The following is a 22,000-nucleotide window of genomic DNA, read 5'->3' as shown; positions in this document are numbered from 1 at the left end:
GAAAACACTCATTTCTGTTGTAGGTGTCAGGTTGAAGGATAGCCCAAGTGCACAAGCAGATACCGCCAAGCAGTAGTAGACAAGGACATGCTAGTGAAAGGAATATTTTTGGAACAGTACCAACCATGTTGTTACCAACATGTGCAATGAGATTCTAGGAATAGTAGTCAAAAGTACTATTCATGAGAAATGTACAACTCACTCGAAAGCTCCAATCGTGTCCGATTACTTTTTACCCTCCTCAGGAGTTCTTAACTAGGCGAAAAGTCTCAAATAGCAAACATTTTTGGTTGTTTAGGTGCTTGGACCCACACTGTTGATGATTTAGATTAGACTTTAGGGGATGATTCCATTACCTGATAAATTAATTTTGTTTAACTGTAAGTTACAGTCAGAACCTCAGCTCAGGTACTGACCATTGTGAAATTCACCGTTTTCTCCATCAGTTACAGTCATTTAGTCACATTTAGGGGTTTTTTTGTACCACAGCAATCTCTGGCCTCATGTTACCCTACAAAAATGATTCCAATGAGTTCAGTCAATGGATTGGTGCATCTTTATCTTTCATGTAAACAGCTGAATTGTAGGGAAGAGCAACATGGGTGTATAGAACAATAGGTTTCATGCAGCTGTATTAAATCATTAATTAATTAGTTACTCAGTTTTCGAATAAAAGCAAGAAAGTGAGTGGATTCTTTTTAGCCTGTCTTTGTTCAGACACTCCCCAAATTATCCCCAAAGAAGCTCCGCTGAAACAGTTTGATAGTTAGTATCTTCCTTGTTGAGGGATTGTGTTCCATATTAATTTTCGTTTCCCCAAATTTTCCCCTCCATCTTTGATCCAATCTGATAATCTTCTAGTCACAGACCCGCTCCTCTTATCGCCACAGGATTCTTTGTAAGCATGCAGCTGTCTGAGATTAATTAGGATGTTTGTTTCAAGAAAAAAAGCTTTTTACTTTAATGTGTGTAACAGATTTGGGTTGTTTGCAGTTGTCAATAAAATGTGTTCCCTGTTTTTAAAAGCCTTGTTGTTGAAAAGGAGTCTCTCTGGGGAAATGAATGCCTAATAAACAACAGGGAAAGGATTCTCAAACAGAAATGGATGGGGCCCAGACTTGGACCATCAAATTACCAGTCTACATTTGTTTCAGAATCTGTCTTTGAAGAAGTTATTTTGTTAAGCATAATTTCCACACTCAATTTGATGGAAATTGCCGTTAGCAGATAATAGCGTGGCTGTTTCTACAAAACGCTTGTAAACAACTGTAAAAAAAAAACAAAAAACAAGAAGCTAAAAAAACAACTGGAAATTGTGCCCTATTTTAACAGCAATTTCATTGTCTCCTGGACCAGTTTCCCTGTTGTGTGATTGTGATGTGATTTTTTTATTTTGTAGTATATAAATTCAGAACAGGCAATTACGTGAAGTAGACAAACAATTTAAAACTATAGGTGGTTAAGGACTATGTGGGTGAACAACTAGTTTTAAAATTGTTTCCTACGTGGATATTCAGTAAACTTTTCTTTAAACCTCCGACTTGTATTTAAATCCATAAACCATAGAAACAAGCAGGCAAAGTCAGGGCCATCTCATAAACACCCCTACAAGCCCAGAGGCCTTGTGTGATGAGAGTAACTTTCCTATTTTGAGATTTTACGTTGTGATTGAACTGAAGATTTAGAGAAAGCTAGCTGATGATGCTGGTGGTTTTAAAGACTTAAATTTACAGGTACTGGCTCCCTGCTGGTGAGTAAAATCAGCTTTTAGCCCGAAGACAGCTGGCAACTGTTCAGCCAAGTGAAAGATTATAGGATTGTGCACATAACCTACTGCTCTGTTACAGTTTCCCTCGGAGGTATTCTACCTACCTGATGGTGGTGTACACCTTTACTTTCAGGCATTTTAGCAGTTCAACTGTGTATATTTTTGTTTTCATGGCTCTGATCCATTGGAGGTAGTTGTGGACCCTGTAGACCTCTAGGAAGTTGTTTATGATGTTTTTGGTATGGACCAAACAATTGTTGATTAAATAGAGCAAAAAAAGGCATGTATTGATTATTTAGTTATAGCCTTAATGTGCATTTTTCTATATAAATAAATATTCATAACTACATATGCAACATCAAAACTGAGAAAACATTTTTGGCTATTATTTTTTAAGAGTTTATACATAAAAACTGTGTGTGGGTGTGGTTTGATCTGATTTCATTGACAGTGACCTAATTATCACTACTGTCAACAGATTCTGATTTAAATATTGGTAAATCCTTATTGGTACATTGGATTATGTGACATTGCCTTTTTTACAAACAGAAATGTTTAAAGTGAAATAACCTAAACAGAAAATAGTGTGTTCAGGTAAAACCCCATCACTCATGGAAAGAAGCTGATTGAGAACTATTTGCTGACCTTTGCACAGTCTGATTACGTCAGGGCCTGTATTTTGATGTCTCTTTCATTCTTATTCCCTCCATAACAACTCGCTGCTCAACAGCAGTTTTTGAATAAAGGCGGCTTTCTTGCTAAATGATAAATAAATCTACCTTGTTACAGTTCCGTCAATATATCATATTGCTGATTTATTCTGTTCAGCTAGTCACATGCTTTTGAGAAGACTAAAATGTTTGCTATTTAAATTATCTTAATGCTGCCAAGCAGCCAGCCAAACCATATTTCCCTTTAAGGGTTTGCTTGTCACTTCTACTAAAGCTGCATTCAGTTTAGTCCAATTATTCTAAAAAGTTTGATGCTCTAAAATTAAATTAGCTGGTTCACTGCCATCCACATACTGCCTAAACCAGCTGGTATGAGAGTGGACTGCATGACAAATAGGACAAAATAACTGCAGATTTAAGTCAACCACCATTTATAATTCACAACAGCCCTTACTTATCAAGTCTAGCAGAGGAAGAGTGCTGATGTGTTATAATTATTGAAGTGCTCTTGACAATCTTCCTTGTCCTTCCACTCACAGAAAACTTGATGAATACGTTTAGCGGCATCTCGTTTTGCTTTCTGTCTGAATGGCTCAATTGTCTATTGTCTCTTCCTAGTAGAGAAGGAGGTATGCTGTGGTTTAAGTTTTGGTCTCAGTTGTCAATGAAATTTGCGATTATAATACAAAACAAAATAATCAATTGCAGTAGCCACATCACCAAGGTTATTTAAGCTCATTGAAATTCAAATCATCTTATACCCTGGGGGACAATTAAGCTGCTTGTAACATGCAGGCATGGGGAAGTCAGCCCTAAAGCGAGGTTGTTAAAATAGCTTTATACTGTATTGTCATAATAGCAAAGCCCATTTTGTTACCTTTAACCTACATGTGTGTCCTGCCTTGAGTGAGTGTGTCATGTGCCTCCACAGTAGATGGAGGTGTAGTTGTTTATATGATGGTCTGTTTCTCACTCCTGATTGTTACACCAAAACAGCATGTTGCTTGTGTCAGCAGGGAGGATAATCACCAACTGCATCACTGACTGGCAAACTAATATTTCCATTCTCAACACTGGGCAACAAAAAATAAAGATAAGGATAAAGAGCAGAGCCTCCACCAGCAACACGCCTAGTGTCACTGTAGTGTCATACATTTTACAATCATGTAAAAAGGTGAGTTGCATTTAATGATAGGACCAAGTGCTAAGAGTGTGTGCTGCAGAAGGTTCATGAAATAACATGTTTGATGTCAGACTCACTTTCAACACATACTGTTTCAATTTCTTACATCATCCGATCTTCTCTCATACAATTTATCCAATTTTTTTTTAGAACAGACATGAGTACTGGAGTAGGAGATAGGGGAGGAAAGACAAAGAGACATGGACGAAGAGGGGATAGAAAGACAGAGGATGAGAGGTAACAAGCTAGTGAGCTATAGGGCTAGCACAAACAGGAATACCAGTGTGAAACACAGATATGCATAGATACACAGGTTTAACCTTCGCTAAAAGGGGCAAAATTATGGAATTCTCTGCCAGATCACTTGAAATGTATGCCAACATTAGCCTCCTTAAAAAAAAACACTAAATCGTGGTTAATTCAGGAACAATACTGCTCTCATATTTAGTCTTTACACGTTGCCCAATCTGTATATTTTTTATCCTTTTTTTATTTTCTTCCATTGTACTTCAATTTTTTTTATTTTTTGTTAAACTGTATTTTTTAATCAGAAAGCCCTACTAGGGACAAGTGTCGTGAATTAGCTTTAGCTAAAAACACTATGATACACACATCAGATGACTGTCAAAGTTTTTGTATCTGTCCCTATTTAAATAAACTTAAGTAAGTAAGTAACCACTCAGCTCTGTCCTGCCACCCAGTGGTGTGGGCATGATGTCGAATATTGACCTCTCCTGCAAGTAAAAGAGGCGTATTCCAACACTTTAGTATTGCACTTCCATATTGTTGGGGAACAAGAGTCCGATTTTAAACGAATGCTTAAAATCAAAGCTGCAGAGGCAGCGATATCTTGAATTTTAGTCGCTTGTATAGTTCAAACTCCAAAAGCACTGGATCCTAAATTTCCCAAAATGCAACTTAATCTTTTATAACACTCTCCTTGTCTCCTAAATAAGCATTTCTTTTAAACCTCCCACATCTCCAATTGGTATTGCAGATTGCAGATGGAGTCCAAGCTGAGCTGACATCATCTGGTCCATACATTTTTATTTAATTACTGTATCAATGATGCTGGTCCCAGTTTATACTATTCATTGCAATGGTAGTTATTTACCGTCTTGGAGGGGGGTGGGGGTAGTGAAAAATCTGTGGTGCTGATGAGGCGGAGGTGTGTGAGTTCAAGCTAAAACAAGATGTTAAGTTGCTCTTTAAGTAGAAAGAAAACATGCAGTATCAGACTGTGCACTCTGTTATTATACATTCCAAACTCTCCTTGGCATAAATAAATAATTTTAAAATGGAATAAGATGTCGTTCTATGAATGTTTTATGAAGGTGATTGTAAATTACATGAGATGCGCAGTAAGTGTTGCCTTTGAATGCATCCCTCACTCCAAACTCTCCTTGGGTAAATCTTGAATGGTTTGTGCCAGGAATCTCATTTGTCATCTTAAAAGGTTTTTCATGAGACCGAGTAAGGAAAAATAATCAATACAATGTCTTTCTGTCAATGTCAACGGATGTTGCTAACAGGCTGTAGGTGAGTGAAGAGCAAGCGACTTTGTGGCACTTACCATGCCGAAGTCACAGAAGTTGTCACTGAATTACATTTTAATTCCTGAGAAATCTTGGAAATGATGAGACTGCAGATGTTTCTTTGAGGTAGACAATTTACTCCAATGACCCAGCAATAACCCCACACGGCATTGGAATTGAGTCTCCCTGTCACGTTGCTATTGCACAATGTACTTAAAAGAAACTTCAGTTGCCTTTTTTTTTGAAGGAGACTATCAGAAGAATGGCTTTGATTACCATTATGTTATTTTCAATTTGTTGTTTTACCAATCAAATGGAGCATGTGCCTGTGAGTGTGTTGGCATGGCAATGATAATCATTTGATTGGCTTAGTCCTGCGGAGGAAGGGATAAGCGGTGATTATCGGTAGATAGATTGTCCAAAACCAACTTCTGCTTTGCTGCTTCAAAGATAGATCCAGGTTGGAGAATTTGCCCTGCATTATTTGAATGCAAGGTAAATGGAAAGACAGCATCAGCCACACAAAACTCCTAACAGAGGAAAACAGCCAGACCACTTTGTTCATTCTGGCTGCCTTTTATGTCTTGTTCCCTCTTTTTCTCTTCCCGGCAGTTAATTTTACTAATAAGCACACATACTTTGTCTTTCTCTCATTACTCAGATCAAGTCGCCTTTCCAGCAACAGAGCAGAATTCCTGTAATTAATTCCTTAAACATATCCTACATTTTTTTTTCTTGCCAAATTTACCTTTTTATCATGTGATATTTGACTCTTATTTTTATGAAACCTGCACTACCCCATTCATTTCCAGACTCCAACAGTCTGTCTCCCTGCCTGCACAACACATCTGCCAGCTGCCCTTTCCCATCTTTGAGACATCCCCTCTCTGGGTGTACTTATAGCATGTGGTTGGCAGGCAGAAAAGTAGATAACGGAAATGGAGGAAAGAAGGGGGAGCAGTGGAGGGAGGAGATCATAGTCATCTGGGTTCATGGAGGTACATTGTGGTGTATATTGTTGAAAACATTAAAACTTCACTAACCCAAATGCTTCTATTAGCAATGGATCAAATCACCATGTGTATTGTGAAAGGGATCATCTGTACTGACACAGAATTATCACCTGCAGTTCCTCTAAGCTACATGAGCTGTTTCCCCATCCTTTTTTGTTTATTGTCTTGGTTTTACAGCCCACAGCCTTACTGTTTTGATTCAGTCTCACCAGCGTCATTTCCAGCCACAGGAAACAGCTCCTGTCCATCAATAAACAGTAGACAAACAAAGTTAGCAACTAGTTGGTGAGCATAGTGGGCCATTTAACAGCTAAATAGCCAAATAGTTCCGTCAGGGGTTGATGGAGAATGAAAAGCTTTAGGGAGAGTGAATACTGGACTTGATAACTTGATATGGCAAAGCTAGGCTGATAAACAATTCTTCTTATGTTCAATGAACTGTCAGTAATGTATAGTATGGCAACCAAATTAATCTACTGTCTCTTTGTTTCTCTCCAGAGTTGACAAGAGCCTCTCCAGGACCAGAACCTTATGGTGAGTCCTCTCCTTCTTGAAAAGCAACATTATGCATCAGATAATATTGTTTCATGCTCAACTGCTCCCAATGATCTCTTCCCAAATGCTGCATTTCCAACTATTGAAGTTTTTGAGATGGAGGCTACAGGACTGTTTTCCTATTCCTGACCACGACCAACCACAGTTTTGATGAGACATCTAACTTCAGTCATCGGAAAGCTGAATGAAACATGACTAGCTCAATTTTATATTCTGTATCTATCAAGAGTTAAGATTACACTATATGTCATCAGCATTCATATTGTCTTTTTTGTCCCACCCATGTTCGCTTTCAGCATGACTTTTATTTCAGCAATAAAAAAGAAATTTTCCGTACTTTTACAGCCAGTTGACTCAGCATGAGAAGCATAGAGATAGACTTTGATTTGTCTATCAATTTAAAGCTTAGTCAGTTACTTTGTGAAGAAGTACTCTGATGAGGCAAGGTTCTTCATTTAAATATTCTCAAAATGTGCTTTTTTCTTTAGTGGAGACAATATGATGACCTCAGAAAAGATATAGTTTAAAAAGGGGATGTCTATTTTAAGAGCAGTAAATCCATAAGCAGACCTTTGCTCTCCTTTATCTCAACCCCGGCTTTTCCATGGCTTGTAATAAGATTTCAATTGTGCATAAAATTATTTTCTCACTTAGAAAACCTATCTGCTGTTACGGCTTTGGACATCTGCATATGATCAAAATGGAGATAGTGGAGTGTGTAATGTTCACTACTTGGCAGGTAGTCTCACAGCATGGAGAAGGGAGCTGTGTGGCTGTAAATACAGGAGCAAGAGCAGATGGAGGGAGACAGGGAGCACAAGTATGTGTGTAATACCAGCTGGCCAAATGGGGCACATGCTTTTGAGATCTCAGCCATCAAGGGCCAAAGAAAGATTGATACTAGCATTTTAACATGAATAAAGATTTGCAATATTTCATTTACATTCCAGTGAACCCATGCACAGATTTTTTTTGTGGTGCTGTGAGTTATCTAACTTTATATTCAAGTCCATGTTTATATAGTTTTGTGATATTTTATAGATGTTATATTTGTTATTATTATAGTATATTTCTAATGCTTCTCTGTAAAAGCTGACAAGAACTTGGAGTTGGAATTTGGCCTTCTTAAGCTTCCTCAAGAGATACAGTCGTTTTTGAGCTTTCTTCACCTGTGTGGAGATGTGACCATGAACCATGTCAGGTTCTCTGTGATGCTGATTCCCAGGAACTTGAAACTGTTCACCTGCTCCACCTCACTGATGTAGATAGGAGTGTGTGTCTTTATTTTCTTCTTCCTAAAATCAATGATCAGCTCCTTGGTTTTGCTGACATTGAGCAGTAGGTTGTTCTCTGAGCACCACTCTGCAAGATTATGAATTTCCTCCCGATAGGAAGTCTCATCGTTGTTTGAAATCCAGCCGATGATGGTGGTGTCATCCGCAAACTTCACAACAGAGTTCAATGTCATCATGAACACTGGTTTCCTTCTGTAATTATGATGGGTAATTAGCAGAATTACTCGCACAGTCCATCCTTGAGTTGACATAGTAATATAAATGAAAAGAGAATACATGGAGACTAAATATAATTTTTTTTGAGGGCTTGTGTGTATGTCTGTGTGGCAGTAAAGCAATAGAGTATATATATTTTGGTAAGTGGGATTTTGTCCTTTTGTATACTAGGCTCTCAGTCATCTCACCAGTAGCTAAAAAATTGTGTTTCTTCATCATAATACATCAAATGGGCTATAGACTCGAAAATAGATGAGTCATAAAGAGTCTGGAAACAACAATAGGAGGGTAAACTGATGAAAGAGAAAACTGAAGGGGAAATTGATGAAATCAGCGGAGAATACACCCTTGCACACCCATTCAGTTTCATTTTGAGGATTCGGGCTCTCTGTCTGTAGTGCATACTAATGGCACTTCAGGGCTGGGCTATGCAGTTGCTAGCTATCCACAGCTCAGCTATCCGATTATAATCACTGAGTCATTATGCCAATTGTGTATTCGATCAGTCTCAGGCTCCACTTAGATTAAAAAGACCAAGTATCAACATATGTAGTATTTAATCAGTCCTTTCTTTTGGGCCCTGGGAGGGATTTTTCTCCAAATACAGTAAGTTTTGTTCTCTTTAGAAAAGGTTTATTACTTAATTAGGACATATGTTTTTGTGTGGCTGTCTCCATCTCTACTCCCTAGCCTGTGACACAGATATTGTGTTAAGAACACCATGTCGGTGGTGTTGTTCGGTTTCAAACCACAATGTCTGTCATTTAAACATGTCTTTCCTGAATCCCCTGCAATATGCCACTCCTTCAAATCCATCACAACATCATCGTCATCCTTCCAGGTGTGTGTGTGTGTGTGTGTGTGTGTGTGTGTGGTGGTGGGAAGGGGGGCATACATACTATGCGCACACTTTTCTGTCACTCTTGCCAAGCACGACTGTCTCATCATCTCACCCTGGCACACAAACACCTTCTGTTTCGTGGTGATGTGACTTGAGTAGCCCTGAATCATTTGGACAAGGAGGTGCTCTTCATGAAAGGTGGGAACACACTTATTTTATTGTGCTAAACTGCTCACAGCACAGTGTTCCCAATTAAACACTCATTAACTTGATTGTGCTCGATAATGGTGGTGCTTATCTTCTTCGGTCTAAAGCTCCTGCTGTGCTGCAATAAAGATGCCAGAATAAATGCCATGGCATTTCTGCATGAATTGTCATTCAGGATGTGGACATTTTTGTCCCTAACAACTCGATTCTGCTCTAATGGGGCAAAGCATTGGAATGGCATATTACACTTAAAATTACTGTTTAGTGATGCAGCAAATTAAGTGGAACGTGATCAGCATTTCTATCGTAATCTAACTATAAATTTAAATAATTTCTTAATGAACTTGTCTGGGCTCCTCTTTTAGATAATGTGATACATTATGTATGTTGACAGCTGGAGGTATGTCTGTTGCCTGCAGCCATCTACTCTGGTTCCATGGCCATGAGACTGAGCAACCCTTTGACTGACGTGGAGGAGCTGGGTGGTAATGAAGTGGACCTTAGTGTTGAATGGATGAGAGAGTGTGGCGAAGAGATCTCTAATTTGGCATCTGTGCCTCTTCAGATTGCTGTTAATGGCCGCTTTCTCTCTTAATATAGGAGTCAGTGTCGTGAGGAGAAAGCAAACAGGAAAAGAGAGAAGGCAACTGTAGCTCAACGGGCATATCAAGGCTTGTATACTGAGTCAGGACATAGCTTGACTGTCATGGAGACAGTCAAACTATTTACATTTGCCATATTAGACACTGTTGATAGAGGCGTACTTTGAATGGCACATCCAAAAGATGAATAAAATATCCAGGGAGCCTACCCTATATTGCATTGGAACCCATTTTGCCTCCCAAACAGGCTTACCCCATCTCATCTCACAGATGTTTAATTGTACTGAGATCTGATGGCTGAGCAGGCCACTGCATCAAACAGAATTGAAATGGTCATTGAACCACTCCTGGACAGTCTTAGCCTGGCAGTACAGGGTATAACCGTGCTGCCAGGGTTCAACAAGTTTACGTGTGTTTTTTCTATGATCCTCAGTCTTTTAGAGCTGTTGCTCTGCACAGTTCATGTCAGCCTCCTCTTACTTAGTTGTATATAAAATAAATGTGACCAATATTTTTCAGAACCTTTTTTATATCATTCAGAGGTGGGACAACAGCACTCATTGAACCCAGGTTGTGTCTCTGGGAAGGATTCACATAGTTTGTGAGCTTTATCGTGGGGGGAAAAAAGCACTGGAGATTTGGAGTGATATTTGGGCTGCATCAAAACCAGGCAGAAAAGAGACCCCTGCTGCGACTCAGGCGGGTGTGTCCAGTCCTCTATGACTTCACAAAGGAAAACATTATGACCCAATGCTGTTGCAATGTGGTCTGCTTATGCAGGTTGTGCAGAGGGCACAGTCAGAGAGAAGCGCGGCGATGTCAGAGGTTATTTTAGCAGATGGGGTTCGCCTGTTACTCAGTGCACCTGTTCAGTTAAATACATGCTAGACTGCGGCTGAAATGGCAGATGAGAAGTGAGCCATGCACGTGGGAATCTGTCCATCTTCTCACCGCCACACTTAACATCATATCTTTTTGAAGATTATAATGTTCAGTTTTAAGACACTGTGACAGAGAGGTGTTGTTAAATATTGAACTGGGTGTTTGCAGACTCTCCATTTACATACAGGTAATTTAAACACTGATCATTATAATGTTACAACACACATATAGCACCTAATGTATATTTCTCCCAGTTGAGCTTCATTATCCTACCCACTTAATATAGACATATTCAACTAATTAATTGAAAAGCCTGGACTTATTCAGGGTGTAATGTTGCTTGCAGTTGCAGCCATTTAACATTATCAGGAGGTCGACGCCATATAATCAAGTTATATTACATCTCACTTCAGGAGACTCTTCAATTACGCACTGCACATATATTATTGGTTAGGATGACAGAGAGCAAAGTAGAGTGAGGATGGAGGAAATGATGCGTTTCCAGCGTCACTCACACAGTCAGTGCAATTGTTTGCTCAGGCATGTAAGGTTTGCTTTGTGGCATTTCTAAACATTGTTTATAAAAAGTGCACACTTGAAGAACAATTCATGTGTGCACGATGACGTATGTTTCTAAGCCCATCTCTAAGGCACTAGTTGTCACTGCAGATGAAATGTTTCGCAGTATTTTGTCTGGAAAATACTGTTTGATGATGAGATTTCCAAATGACAGATACAGCATGGCTCATATTCACTCAATTTTTATAGTCATCAGTGGATCAGTTTTTGTTAAATTGCCCCAGTGTATTAAGGCTGTAAACGAAACAACTTTTAATTATAAAATTATTACTATTACTATATTACCACCATATTCCAGCCTTTCCTATTCAACTGTAATTCTTCATTAGCATATTAGAATCTTCTCAGCCTCAGCTTGAGGTCACATGTGGTGTTGTTGTTGTTGTTTCTCCTTTTTGTGCTCCGAACTCAGCAGCCACCATGCCCACCTGGAGCAGCTGCTGACAGCCGTGCTTGTCCACATAATGACTCTAATCACCGTATTAGTCACTGGGGCACTCTGAAGCACTGAAGCACTGCAGAGTTGGGTTAGTTTTAATCCAATCAATTCTGGATAACAATTCATTGAATGTCAGAGTTTTAATTTAGAAAATATTCCGTTTGTGATGTTTATCTTAATTTAGCTATTGAGAAATAATCTAATATATTAAGGAAATAAAATGCTGCTGATGTTAGATGTTTATGTGTGTTGTTTGATTGAATATAAATTGTATTTAGTTGTTCCTTGGAGCCAATATTACTTCACAAGAACACTAAGGTAGTTAATAGTTTTTCTTTCACCAAGTCCTTCTTTGGTATCATTTTGATTTAAGGCTAAACTACTAGACTCTTCTTTTTAGTGCAATGACATTGCTCTATGCTTCAGTATTTTTACAGAAACATATTTTCTGAAGCATTTTAACCAACAACCGCCTACCAGCAATTTAGAGGTCACTAAGACTGTAGGTGCGAATGTGATTGTCTGATTGTCATGTTTATCTGGATGCACAAGCCTGTGTGATTGATGACCTGTCCAGGCTGTACCCTGCCCAATGTATGCTGGGGTATAGTCCAGGACTACTGCAACTTGAAAAGCTGTACAGAAAATAGATGGATATGAACAAATCCATTGTTGCTGCTATTACAGTCAATTTAGGAAGAGGAGCAATACGGAGATAAACTAATGACCCATTTTGTTTAGTACTTTTAAATTTAATGTAAAACGTGAATCTGTATTTAGTGGATCCTCATAATATCAAATGTAAAGTGCACAAGACAACTCTTGAGTGCTGACAGGAAATCCGGGAATTGTTGTGTTGGTGAACTGTGGATGAGCTACAGCCAGTCTTCCATATGCTACCTGCCTGCTGATGGTCCTATGGTTTCACACTCAGTTTGGGTCCAGGTTTATCACTGCCAAAATCAATAGAGAGGGCCACCCAAATGCAAGGTAATTATGAGAACCAGCGGGGTTCTGGAAGTGCTGATAACACTATTGTTGTGTTGAAGAACTGCTTCCATTCCCACATTTCAAGCAGTGAGGGGAGTGAGGGCCATGGCCAAATCCTGCAACCCAAGGCTACACATGTTAATTACATTCTTGATAGAGAGCAATCTTGTTCCTCTTTTCCTGGCTTAGTTTAAAGGCACCCAGTTTTCTTGTAAACAAACCAAGGCTGTGTTTACACTCAGTGTTATACACCAAACGGGGACTCGCGCGTAAAAAAAACATTGCTCCATAGCACTACTAGTGGCCAAAAACTCTATCTTTAACTAATCTTTCTGCAGCGCTGGTTACATAGTGATATGTGAAATGGGATTGGCTCTTGCATCAGCCTAATCTTGCTTTCTTTCAACCTAACCATAGTGGAAATGTTGTTGAACTGGTAAGGGTCTCTGATTCTTTTATTTCAAATAGATTCCCTTAAAGCTTATAATTGTGCTGACCCACAAGGACCCACATTTTGACAGCAGGGGGAGTCAAATCACAAATGTGATTCCACTGCCTGTAACTTAAGGTTTATGAATTTCTGCATTAATACAACATGCAGCTACCCTGCAGTTTTAAAGGAGTGGGACAAAAACATGTTTTGTTGTCCTCGAATATGTGATGGGTGTCACAAGGACAAAATTCTTTTCAGTTTAAGCATTAATGAATCTTTTTCTAAGAATATTCCCAGCAGTTAGGTGGTGTGTAAAGATTAAACTCAGTCAGGGTGCCTCAGGAGAGGACTGTGAACAGAGTGAGAAGCAGACAGTCACAATGATAGACAGAGACGGAGAGGGGGATGAAACTAATGAAATGAGAAATGAAAGAACATAGAGAGTCTCAGCATGACCCACATACAGTGCTGTTGTAATTGCACATCTTCTGATTAACTTGACAATTCTGAATTCCAATGTACAATCTCACTCACTTGGAATAAAATACTGATAATTTGTTTAGTCAACCTCCCGCTGACCTGGTTTGACTCCCAGAGGCTTGAAACAGGCAGAAAGGTGCTGATTGTACTTAACCTGCATGCTTAATGCTCGTTCTCTGCCTGTTGGAACTCAACTTGGTTCAGCTGATTCCTGCCTTCCCTGGGATAACACTGTCTTCCCCGGGTAGTAGAGCAGGTTACCTGGGACATCTGTTAGAAAACATATATAAATGTTATATATATATAACATATAACATATGTATATATATGTTATATATATAATGTTATATATAAATATCCCAGAACCTTCTAGTTAGTAAATGTAAAGAAAACAGTCTTTGTCTGTTCCTTTCATTGTTGCATAGTGGGTTGTGCATGTGTGCTTAAGGTAGCTCTGGGCTCCCTTTAACATTATACACACAAGAGCGTGTGGACGAGCAAACATGCCGCCAAAAGGCTCCGCTCACATCCCCCTATGGGTTTGTTTCATGGCCTGCAGCCTGTCTTATTGATTGGTACGACTACCATTATATTTCCTGCAGCTTGGTACTCATAGTAGAACTGTAACCATAGCAAGCAGCCAAATCTGTTTTCAGAGGTGATGCTTCAGAGCAAAGATGCTGGAGGAGGAAGGATGCGCATAAGATTCTGGAGAGTAACCTTCTCTGATGTTTTCCGAAATGTGGAGCATGTTTGGCAAGGTGATGGGTCATTTATTATATATAGATCTTTTTTTTAGCTTTTGTTTTCACCTGCATTGAGAATGTGTGTGGGATAGCCCTTTATGAAAGTGCAATGAGTGTTTAAAAGTTGAGTCACAGCATAGAAATTTTGTGACACATTCTGAATCATCGCTTTAATCTGAAAACACCAACTCCTGTTGTGGAAATACAGTAGGAGGATGCTTATCTGTAAGCTGCTCCCATATACACTGTAGAAAGGACTTAATTTGAATGATAAAGTGATTTTAAAATTATTTGTAGATACAGTACTATGTTTGGTGCAGACTGGTGGACATAAACAGGCAACGTGGTAATGAAATTTCTGCAAGACTGCTTTGTTGTTGTGACTGTGTTGTGATGTCTTGTATTGTCTTACGCATGAAGATTAGGAAAATGTGATTACTCAGTATTGGACAACACTGACCTGTGCTTATTCCTCTGTGGGCTGAGCAAGTGATTTTCTCCATTATGTGCGAGTGTGCTACAAAATCTGCAGCATTTGAGAGCTTTTCAGCTAACTGCCTGCCACTAATGTGTCAAATGGACAATGGGATGGTTAGGCTAATTTCTGCAGAAGGGGTTTTATGATGTTGGAACAAGCTGTCAGAGCGGGGCAGATAATAGGACAGAGAGATCTTATGTCGCCTTTCAGATGAGGTAATGTCCCTTTTCTGGTAAACTTTTCTTTCAAGCCGACATCCGGCCACAGTATTTTGTCCATTTCAATGAGCAGAATCTGTCATTATCAAACAGACTCATTGAAGCAAATGCTAAGCAAAGCAACACCCACAGCTTGGATGGGCAGCTCTCTGTCATACACAGACCAAGAGAAAGGAGGGGAGGTGGAGATGGAAAGCGAACAAAGGGGAGACATCGACAGGGAGAGCAGGAGATAGAGAGAAGGGAGCGTTTGTGCTCGCCTCAGAGTAAAAACATTAAATGCATGCATGTATGTGAGGAAGGGGAAGAGAGGAAAACAGGGAGGGTCAGAAGGAAAGAAAGGAAAGAGGGAGGGCTGCTCTCAGCATCATCTGACAGGAGAAAGGCTGATCTCCGACAGCAGGTGTTGGAGGATAGAAAGACTGAGTCAGACACACGGAGGGCGCGATACATAGAGGAGCACGAAGTTGTTGAAGAGAAGAGACTGAGCTGCAAGTGAGGCAGCACTACAGACGGGTAAGCATGGATAGAGATGATGGAGTGCACTGCGCTTGAAGGGAAAAACTGTTGAAAGATAGATCAATTCCGAAAGAAGGAGCTTAAGTCAATTCAAGATAGACAGATAAGAGAGGGAAACTGAAATATGATACAAGCAGCAAAAGATAATTCTGCCTGTTTTTTAGCTGTGTGTCCAGCTCCAGCTGATCTGTCCTGATCTCTTCATCATGTGCCGCTCTACACCTTGAACTTTCTCTCTGTCTTCCTCTCCCTTTCTCTCTTGTTTGCACAGGAAACGTCTGACTGGCATCTCGAGTAAATGACTGTGCTTTCATTGTGCATTAGCTGCTGTACTTGATTAGATTAGTTGCTCTCTACTAAGTGGTCCTGCAAAGCTTAGGGGTTCGTGCGTACTTGTCTCTCTCTGACTGTGTGTGTGTTTGTTATGTCTTTGTGGAGCTGGTAGAAGGAAAAATGCATCCAAGTAAGACATTACTCTTACAGCAAAAATTTGATTCAAATATTATTTATGTTCTTAGAAACCCAGAGCAAGAATGTAATCTATAATGCCATTGAAAGGCAAACCCTGGAGCTTCTCAAGTGGTGGTAAATTGGAAAATAACATTCTCGTAAAATAGATTGCTTCATTTCATTGTTATGGCAAAAATTAACAAGAAGAAAATTTGACTACAAAGTTTCTAATTTTGCCAAAGCAAGTCTCCTGTTCCCTGTGGTTATATCAAGAGAGGAACTGACGGATAATGATGAAGATGACGTTGATGATAATAATGATGATAGTGATGGTGATGGTGATGATGACCCTATATAGTATTAATGAAAACACAGCTTTACACCTAGTAAATTGGTTTTAAGCACAGCAAGAAAAATAAAAGTCCCAATTACAAAGGGCAAATCATTTCTTCTTTTCAGCTCCATCTTTTGAACAGCAGTTACAGTCAACAGGCTGCAATCATGCAACCTTGACATCAAAGCATTGTTTCTGACTGACTGATGGTTTGTAGTCACCGATTGATTTACCAGGTGATAAGCATGCTGCACCAGTGGTTCTGTTTTCTTATGTTATTGTTGTTTTGTGACGTGAGGGGGGTTATATCGGAAGTATCTTATCTATAAATCCCTTTTTTTTAAAAAACATACCATGTTGTCAGACCAATAATTACAGAATTACTAACTAATCACTGACTTACGTTACCCATTTGGGATATAGTTACAATGCAATGGAAAGCACTAATGAGCTCTTTATTAATGCAATTTGCCCCAAGGTCTCCTTGCTGAGGAGGACTTTGTCTGCCAAAGCCCATGATAGAGCATTAATGGACAAAGTTGCTCTCCCATCAATAGACAGGGTTACTCTACCATATCAGCACTTAACCCGATGATATCTGACTCTTCCTGCAGTGCCTGTGGCCATATTTTGTTTGCCAAAGAAACCAATGCATCTGTTGCACTGACATGCATGCAGTAGTCATGTTCAGTCAGCCCTATAGTCAGTAGAATTTACTAGAACCATTGTAGATTTTTGCTGATGAGCCTTCAACATGAGCCTTTAGGTTAACTTTATAATTCTATGCCTTTTATTACAAATTTTCAGTAATCGGTTTCATAACATATCTTTTTGAAACCTTATAATAATGTTCTTTTTCTGCTGCAGTGATGAGTATCATGCTGGCACATGCTTATAGGCCTGACTTTCAGCTGACTGCAGTTACTCTGCTCAGACTTTGTGGGGCAAACCACAACTGTTAAACTGATATTGAAAATATCTGTTCACTATCTTGTGTGGTACAAAATCAATGCTATTATTGTGATCCAAGATGTTGATATATTATAATCAGCTTATCTTTAAAGATATAACAACTATGGAATATTACATTCAACAAACTACAATTCCAATGTACTAGATGGTAGAAAAGCAGTTCACCTACCTCTTAAAATAAGACTCTACTTTTGCTGTGGTCAACAGCAAGTATAATGGTAATTACTAAGCATGAATCACCACAATATCCAGTAGATACCATACGGCGCATATGTTACTGTTTTATCCCTTTTGTGGTAAGTAAAAAAACATCTAATTTCTTTTTTTTATCCTTGTGAGCAAATCATGTTGCTTATGGGACATGGAACTTGTAGACGTCAATCCAAAGATTACAACACTACCTCTTGTCCAATATATTGGACAGCAGATTGTGTAGCAAATACATTAACCTGACTCACCTGTTTTGCTGTGTGACTGACCTTGATGCTCTCCGCTCTGTGTGCGCAGCAACACAGTACAGATGCAGCCTACTCAAATGTATGCTTTAAATTGAGTTTGCGGAGTATTCACTGTTGCCCAGCTCATTTGTATTTACAGGTGCTGCTCAGCCTGAGCCATCATTGGACTAAAGAAAGCTGGAATTCCTATCAGAGCTCATGACCCAGCAGTCTGTGCAGGCAGTTGCTGGCAGCACATAGGATTAATCTGCAGATTTAGTTCCAGAATGCTTTGTGTCTATTTCAGAACTTTCATAGACATAGAAATAAATGCTTCTATCATGAAGAGCATTGTAATCCAGCAAGCAAAGGGATGGAGGTGAATAGCAGTTATTTTGGAGTTTTGCTCACTGGCCTACTGACATAAATGGCAATCCATTAGTCCCTGGTAGATTATTTTCACTGGTGCTATTTATGCGTATTATTTAGAAAAATCCTGTCTGGCTAATGGTGATTAGAACCTGTAATGTAAATGTAATCCATTTTACCTTGGATGATTATAGTTGGCTAATATCTTTCATCAGTATAATGTATGGTACATGTATTTTTCAGCAGAGGATCAAATGATGTGCTTGAATACTTTGAGCTCATCATTTAAAAAAAATAATCTTGCCAGTCTCCTAAAAAAATGCCTTAAAATTTCCTTTCCTCCGTTTGGTTGTAGTGCAAATACTTTTCTCGAATTGTATACCAACATTCAGTCTGTATTGTAGATTTGGGGTTTGTTTTTCAAATGGAACATCTTTCCATGATTCAGGGGATAAGTAATGTTGCTAGGTGACACACATTTATACAACTACAGCTGTAACAAGAAATCAACCTCTAATGGAGAGTACAAGAGGAAAGAGCTTTACCCACAGTGTGTCTGCCACAGAGCCAGAGGTGCTACCAGACATGTTTGCGGTAGTGACCACACACTCATAAAAGTCCTTTAAAAGCAGATGATCAGAGATCATTTATTGATATTGGCATTAGTAATGTGTTTGCTCGGCAAAGGAGAGAAAAAGTGACACACAGTGAAGCGCCTGTCTTCTTTTCTCTTTCTCCTTTGGCTTTCTGCATCCACAAGATTGCAAGAAGTTAATCAAATGGGAATGAAGAATGATACTTTCACCTGGGTTTGCATGTGAGAAGCTTGGCAATAGGCAGCCTATCTCATTGTTTAAGCGGGCTAGATAAGTGTTGCTTGGGATTTGCCTCTAGTGTGCTAATCATCCAACCAATGTGACACAGTGACCCTGCCACCTGGTGGCTGCTGTGCTCAGACTTGACCTCTGCCAGTCACTAGGTCCAAAGCTCATTAGGACACGGCAGAGTATTCAATTCAACTCAATAAAACAGTTGGTTATATGACTCTAGTTCACCATAAGTACGGAATGAAAGAAAATGTGTGCTTATGCTGTAATGTACACTGTGTAAGAGTATTAACACAATAGGGCTTTGTCAGACATTTGCAGCCATTTTGGTTTGTTCAATGCATACTAGAATCATTGATGGAGTAGGGATATATTGAATAATACAACAGGATTTGTACCATGATTCTGTCAGCAAATAGTCATGTAGTCACAGTTTGACCACTTTTAATTGCACATTAAAGAATGGCAGATTTCCGCCACTTGAAATGACAGCTAAACCTTAGTAACAACCATTAGTCCAGACTGTACAGTACAGTTAAAATTTTCTTCCAGCTCGTTGCATGCTAATAGCCTATCTACAGTGCATCTCAATTCCTTTGCAGCAGATGATGAATTACTGAATATTCCTCTTTGATTTGAGAGTTAATAAATCCATATCACACAGTATTGTGTTGTCATATGTCAGGATGGTGGTATTTGATAACGTGTGCTAACTGTGATCGTCAGAATATGCCAGCCTGGAATCTCTTCCTGAGTCAAACTTAGCATTTACCCCTTCACCAGATATATTTCTGTTATCTGTGTTGTGAATTTATGCAGTGACTGTATAAACAGACACAAACACACACATATACCACAAAAAAAAAGTATCTTCTGTGATGAGAGCTACCAAGTATGCCATCGGTAGTGAAAGTTGCTGGCTGTCAGGCAGCCTTCGTCTTCCTGTCTATGGACTCATCCTAAATGAAGATTGATTTGCACCTTTGTGCTTTGCCTTTCATTATGCATATGGGAAGTCACACACGGGAGGTTTGGGTTGACTGTCCGCATGCCTAAGCAGCGGACAGGTGACTTATACCTACTGTAGAAAGGATAAATTGTGATTAAAGAAACATGAATTGGAAGGAATAACAAAACACCTCATTTAGTGTAATAATAACTGTGTGTTTCAGAAATTTGTGTTTCAGATTTAGTATTTGACCTTGCTACCCTAACTGTTCCCACAGGACAGTCAAACATGGTGCCACCTCATTTCTGACTCAACAAGCCCAGTAGACTTCTTTATAGGCATTCATTGTGTTTCGAATGCATTATACGAAAGATGTAGCTAAGTTCACTCTCTAGAGGAATGTCAGGTCTGAGACGCTGAGAATGCTGCGGGAAAGATCTGACAGCCTCCGTCAGTCATTTCCCCAGATTCAGCAGAGATCAGAGGCAACAAAGAACAGTGTTCATGCTATGTTACAAATAGATTTCCTTACCTCAACTCCAGGTCAGCAGTCTGTTGTCATAAAAGTTCAGCTCCATTTACTCAGACTCAGACATTCTCTCCAGTCGTAATAGAAAAGATAGGGAGGGTAGCAATAGTAACGGAATGTCTGCAGAATAAAGGCCACTTTGTAAATGATCATATTTCAACCTCTCAACCTTTTAACCACTATGTTGTGAGCCATGATGGCAGAGTGGAGGAAATATGTGAGTCTGAGTGTACCACCAAATCTCACTTAGTTCTCACCGAGAAATCAGATTGTGCTATTGTTCTGTGTTTCTTTTGCTCCTATAAGCAGTGTGTAGAAAATGCCCTCTGCTGCAGGTTTGTGAACAGGTTGCATGCACAGACGGGCTGCCTGTTCTAGCACATGACTGTTGTGTGAGACAAAGTGTGAAGTAATATGCTGTGACCAGAATCCTGGTCAGAGTGGTAATTCACTCCAATCACACAGAGAAGAGAAAGGGCTGGGAGGGACAGAGAAAGACAGGCGAGGGCAGCGGGTTAAGAGATGAAAGCTGAGAGTCCTTTCTTTTTCTGCTTTGTATCAATTTCCACTTTGTTCTTTCTCGTTTCTACAGTTCCCTCTTCTTCAGTGCAGTCCTCCCGATCGCCACTGTTTCACAATCTCACATCTAATCGCCCTCATCTCATCAACTTCATCCTATATGGTGTGAGGGCATAAAAGAAATGCCCTCAAGACAGTTGTGTAATAATACTCCCTTTCTCATTGTAGTAAAAGTTGAATGATCCTCTTTGATGGATTGGATTTGGATGAGTAAAATGTGTTACAGACATTTTCCTGTGGTCTTATTGCTTAAATATGAAACTCAGCTCAAGGCTAACCATAACCCCCCCCTCTCTCTCTCTCTCACAGGAAACAAGATGGAAGGATTCCTCGTCTTTCTGATGAAGTAGAGGCCTCTCTAACACACTCTCACTCTCCATTTCCTCTTCCCTCACTTTCAAAGGTAACACAACACTTCGACTTGCTGCGGTTCTCTTCTCTTTTCAGGTCTGTATTTGGTACTGTTGCTGGAATCAGATACTGAGACAGTGCCAAGAGACTAATCTGATAAATGTGAAACTGAGAATTTTAACATGCCTAAAATCAAAGAATGATTTTTAGATTCCTTTTTTACACAATTGATTTTTTTACAGCAGAGATTTTGACACGCCATGACAGTAAAAACATAGGTTTTACTTGCTGTAATGAATCTTCCTGTTCATACTAGCCAGAGATGTCTTTCTAATGCGCTTTCAAATGAAGTGATGGGAGAAAAATCCACATTTCTCCTTATGTGCAATTCTAAAGTTTTTTCTAAGGCTTTAGGAATCTAAGTATAGGAATGATTATAGCAAGCAAAATCCCTAGCATGACTTCCTGGTAAACTTGAATGGACTACACTTGTGCATTTCCTTTTATAACAAGTCAAAATGTTTGCTGAAAAAGTATTTCAGGGGTATTGTAT

General features: G+C 39.4%; 1 protein-coding gene and 1 long non-coding RNA gene across 7 annotated transcripts in view; one reads left to right on the top strand and one right to left on the bottom strand.

Annotated features, from left to right (window-relative positions):
* rap1gapb (RAP1 GTPase activating protein b) overlaps positions 1-22,000 on the top strand; it is a 94,957-nt gene that overhangs the window by 39,092 nt on the left and 33,865 nt on the right. For 5 of the 6 annotated variants that reach the window (XM_046028517.1, XM_046028519.1, XM_046028516.1 and 2 more), the window contains 2 exons: positions 6,669-6,704; positions 21,406-21,499. In XM_046028517.1, the coding sequence (XP_045884473.1) occupies positions 6,669-6,704; positions 21,406-21,499 (130 nt within the window). Of the gene's footprint in view, positions 1-6,668; positions 6,705-21,203; positions 21,233-21,405; positions 21,500-22,000 lie in introns of those variants that run through there. The other variant, XM_046028521.1, reaches the window with a different exon arrangement.
* Positions 12,539-18,082, bottom strand: LOC123956379. Its single transcript, XR_006821519.1, has 3 exons — positions 17,865-18,082; positions 13,744-13,959; positions 12,539-12,892 (listed from the first exon to the last, which is right to left on the bottom strand). It is a non-coding gene; the product is annotated as an uncharacterized LOC123956379 (long non-coding RNA).

Source organism: Micropterus dolomieu, linkage group LG18, assembly GCF_021292245.1.
Source record: "Micropterus dolomieu isolate WLL.071019.BEF.003 ecotype Adirondacks linkage group LG18, ASM2129224v1, whole genome shotgun sequence".
Classification (NCBI taxonomy): Eukaryota; Metazoa; Chordata; class Actinopteri; order Centrarchiformes; family Centrarchidae; genus Micropterus; species Micropterus dolomieu.
This window is presented reverse-complemented; position numbering and strand designations above follow the sequence as displayed.